Genomic DNA, 4,399 nt, shown 5'->3' with positions numbered 1-4,399 from the left:
AATAGGAGAATCCCCAGTCAGTCTGCCTGGTGTCATTAATCGTATTAATAGTCAGTTGTCAAAAAATGATCAATTCAAGTTGAATTTGTGTTCAGACATGTATCTACCCATATAAAATCATCAGTTAAAGTGAAAGTCACATTTAACAATTATTACAGTTTGTCTAATCATACCATGTGTAATGTAATTAAAATCAGTTTATAACCTAAGCCCAATACTTCTCTTCTATGTGATTTTGCCCAACCCTAATGAGTAGACTATTATCTATCTGTCAGGAGTACACCATTAAATTGAGCACCAACTTCATTTTGGGAGATCAGAGATCAGACGTTTCTTTAGATATGATCGGTGGAAAAGAACGGCAGAAAAGATGAGCATCTCTACCTCCACAAAGGTCTGAAAATCAACCACTGTCCCGTTCTGCTCTGCTGTGAGCTCTACCTAATATCCAGTTAAAACATTAACTGGATAATGTGTTGTTTTAAGGGTATTGTTCAATGTATTTCAATAAAATAACATTGGACTTTTTAAAGATCAGAGATGGGACAGAGAACTGGAATCACTGCACCCCCAGTATCTGTACCAACTTCTGGAAGGTGCTTCATGAAGTCATTAGAGAGCGGTGTGGTGCCATCATGTGCACTGGAGGACAGTTCATGTTTATAGAAAGTTGTTCTCATTAGAAAGTCTGCTAATAGTTTTCATAAAATGGCCTTTAATGCTTTATTTTTCTGTTTCTGCCAACCAGAGTTTCTCTATACATGTTTTCTGTTTAGACTTGAGCTGACCAGAAAGCATTGTGTCCTCGGTCTCCTCTTAATAGTGTGGACAAGTTCAGGACCATTCTTGATGTGTGCTTCTTGTTGCTATGTGACCACATGATTCCTGAGAATAACAACACTGTTCTGCTGTGCTGAACCTGTGTTACCTTCCTGGCACAATACACAGCATATTTTAGAGGCTGTACACAACAACGTCTCCTGCAAAGCCAAAGCATTTGTTGGAGACTGCCTGGGTTTATTCTTCTAGCTGCCTTTACTTCTCAGAAACCATTTTGTTATGAGCTTTATCCTGCTCAGACCCTTGCTTTTGCATCTGACTTTCTTCACTTCYCATTTTGGTTCAGTGTCATAATTTTTATTGGCTTAAGTTGAATGAAAACTTAGCTTAAGACTTACTTTATTAATTATTCTCAAACTGGAAGTGAAGTTTAATCACCTCCAMCTTTGCTGTTCATCTTTCCCAACACACAGCATTATTTATTTGGTCTAAATTAAACCTAAATATCCTACATGTCTCTGTTTTCTCTCCTCTTCTCTTCTTTTCCCTATGTTTTTGATTACAGATCCCTGAAGCAGAAAAAAAAGACCCCAATGAGCTCGTTGGTAAGTACAACGTATTATTCGTCACTCAGCACTGAAAAGATAAACAGCATCACACAGTGAAGTGCTTTTAACAAGTATTGGTGTGACTCAAAAGGGTAGGATTTTGACCCACAAAACTGACAGTAAGCTAGGGAAACAAATCTGTAATAACTGAAAACCTCCTAAACAATCATAAAACAATATACTCCAAAATGTTTTCTGCAGGTACTCTGGTGTCCACCCACAGACCCATGTTAGGTGAAGTGGATATTCTTAAATGATCCCTAAGTGTGGGTGTGAATGTMTKKTTTGTGTYTTTGTGTCCCTGTGATGGACTTACAACCTGTCCAGGTGTGCCATGCTTTTAACACGGTGACAAATAAGCACCAGGTCTCCTTGTATCCTAGAAGAAGTGTGTAAAGAAGATGGATGTGTATAGTGCCATCATATTGATTATTGCATTCCACAGTAAAAAACAATATTTTTCTACATCAATATTTATCCCACCTCTATTTTATTTTATTTGTTTTATTTCCTTTATTTAACCAGGAAAGTCCCACTGAGATTAAAAACCTCTTTTTCAAGGGAGTCCTGGCCAATAGGCAGCAAAAAGTATACATTTACACAGAGTTACACAATTAAAACACAATACAAACAATCAATATTAAAAACATTCACGATTCAATGAAGTCATCTCTAATGCCCTCAGTCTGGACTTAAAGGTGCTCAGAGAGATCAGTTCAGTTAACTTCCAGACTTATTGCAACATGTTCCATGTAGATGGAGCAGAGTAAACAAAGACCCTTTTCCCCAATTCTGTACGGAGAAATGGGACAGAGAGCAAGAAATAATCATTTGAAGGCAAGGAGTGTGAATCAATGCTTTTTCGTGTGATTAGATACAGATGTAAGATGGTAGCAGCCCAAGCAAAGCCTTATAAATTAAAGTGTACCAATGTCCCAACCTCCTTGTGGACAACCATCCCACATGAGTGTACAGATCACACTGATGAGTCGAGGCTTTACAGTTGGTTGGTAACAAACCTCAGAGAAGCATGATACACAGCATCATTTTTTAAAGATGTTGTGCTGAGGCATATATAACAAGTCTCCATAATCTAAAATGGATAAAAAATGTTGCTGTGACAAGCTGCCTTTAACCGTAAAAGAAAAATTTATTTTATTTTGAAAAAGTAGTCCAGTTTAAGTTTAAGTTTCTTCACAAGATTTTGGATGTGGGGCTTAAAACTGAGGGAGTCATCAATCAGGAACCCAAGATGTTTGTATGTGTCTCTATAATATTTCCTTCAAAAGTGGACACAGTGGGGATCGTCAGAGGCACCTTGTTGGTGTTTGCAAATAGCATTAGTTTAGTTTTATCAGCACTGAGAACCAACTTTAGCTGCATGAATGTGTGCTGGACAACATCAAACGCTCTCTGCAGAGATTCTATAGCTTTAGCAACAGTCCATCCAAAACAGTAAATAATTGTGTCATCGACATAAAAATGCATATTAGCATCTGACACATTTTGTCCTAATTCATTAATGTACATAATGAACAGGAGGGGACCCAAGACTGAACCCTGTGGCACCCCCTTGTGTACAGTCATAAAATCAGAACACAAACCATCATATTGAACACACTGAGTCCTGTTACTTCAATAATTTGACAACCAGGAAACCACATGATCTGACATTCCCAAACAACAAAGCCTGTACTTTAAGCCTGTACTTTACTTTTTATTGACAGATCAATAAAAAGAGATGCACAGTACTGCTTTTTATCAAGAGCAACAATTATATCATTTATCACTTTAGTGGCTGCAGTGATGGTGCTGTGCCCTTTTTTTAAGCCTGATTGCAGTTTTGAGAGAAGTTCATTCGAATATAAAAACTCTTTTAGTTGTTCGCAAACAAGAGATTCAAGAATCTTTGACAAAACACACAAATGTGATATTGGCCTGTAGTTAGTTAAAACAGCTGGATCACCTCCTTTAATAAGGGAGTAACAAAAGCTGACTTCCAGACTAAAGGAACCTCTTTATTTTGGATGGAAAGATTAAAAAGAATTGTAAGAGGCTGTGCTACGAAATCAGCAGCCTTTTTTTAAAAAGTAGGGCTCTATCATGTCTGGTCCTGAGGGCTTTCTATGATCCAGGGCTTTAAGGGCCTTATGCACTTGTTGTACCGTAAAGGGAACAAAAGTAAAAGGGTCTCCAGAAAACACTGGAGGGTCTGGGCAAGACGTCACAGAAGTCAGTCCAGAAGACTCAGTGAGCCAGATGATATAAAATATTGTTTAAAAAGTTTAAGACCTCAGTTCTCTCATACACTKGGACTGAGTCTTATTTTGGAAAGGCCTGAAAACTTCTATTAACAGATAGAGTCTCTGCAACAAATGCTGCATGAGTATACAGTATGATCAAATCAATACCTCCTCTTACTGGATATTATCTACTGTTTATTTATACTCAAACATTTAACAGTTACAGCTGAATGTTCTTACTTATTTTTGACTAAAATGCTACAGGTTTCTAGTACATCTTTTGTATCATCAATTAGACAAAGTTTCGTATATTTGAAGTAATTTGATCACTTACTAAACATGACCAAAGAAAAGATGCTGCTTAACAAACAACTGAGTTCATGTAAAAATAGTAAATTTACAGCCTTAACAGCGTTCCTATCAAAGAATGCATATCACTCAGCTCTTGTTAATGTCATCATGTGTTGAGAGATGAGTTAAAATCATGTTGGTCTAACTGTGAAAACATTCTGTGCAGTAGTCTGTTATTGATCAGTATGTTTTTTAAGAACAACTCTTGGTACTACATTGGATCTTATCAATAACTGTAAGACTGGCTGAATTTGAGCCATTTCTGTGTTTACTAAGGATGATTAGCTGTGGCAGTCATCATGAATTGGATTGACTCCAGAAGTTAATCAGTTATACATCCAATTTCCAAAGGACTCGACACACGGGCAGCGACAAACTACAGCGATTAACGGCTGTCATCGCAGCCAGGGTGAAACC

The 4,399-nt window shown here is 37.4% G+C and overlaps 1 protein-coding gene across 2 annotated transcripts in view; it reads left to right on the top strand.

The window, feature by feature from the left end:
• sap30bp (SAP30 binding protein) overlaps window positions 1–4,399 on the top strand; it is a 30,158-nt gene that overhangs the window by 7,382 nt on the left and 18,377 nt on the right. For both annotated transcript variants that reach the window (XM_014029609.1, XM_014029608.1), the window contains exon 4: window positions 1,346–1,385. In XM_014029609.1, coding sequence (XP_013885063.1) covers window positions 1,346–1,385 — 40 coding nt within the window. The remainder of the gene's footprint in view (window positions 1–1,345; window positions 1,386–4,399) is intronic.

Source organism: Austrofundulus limnaeus, unplaced genomic scaffold (assembly GCF_001266775.1).
Source record: "Austrofundulus limnaeus strain Quisiro unplaced genomic scaffold, Austrofundulus_limnaeus-1.0 Scaffold926, whole genome shotgun sequence".
Taxonomy (NCBI): Eukaryota; Metazoa; Chordata; class Actinopteri; order Cyprinodontiformes; family Rivulidae; genus Austrofundulus; species Austrofundulus limnaeus.
The sequence above is the reverse complement of the archived record's forward strand: the minus strand, read 5'-3'. Positions and strand labels throughout refer to the sequence as shown.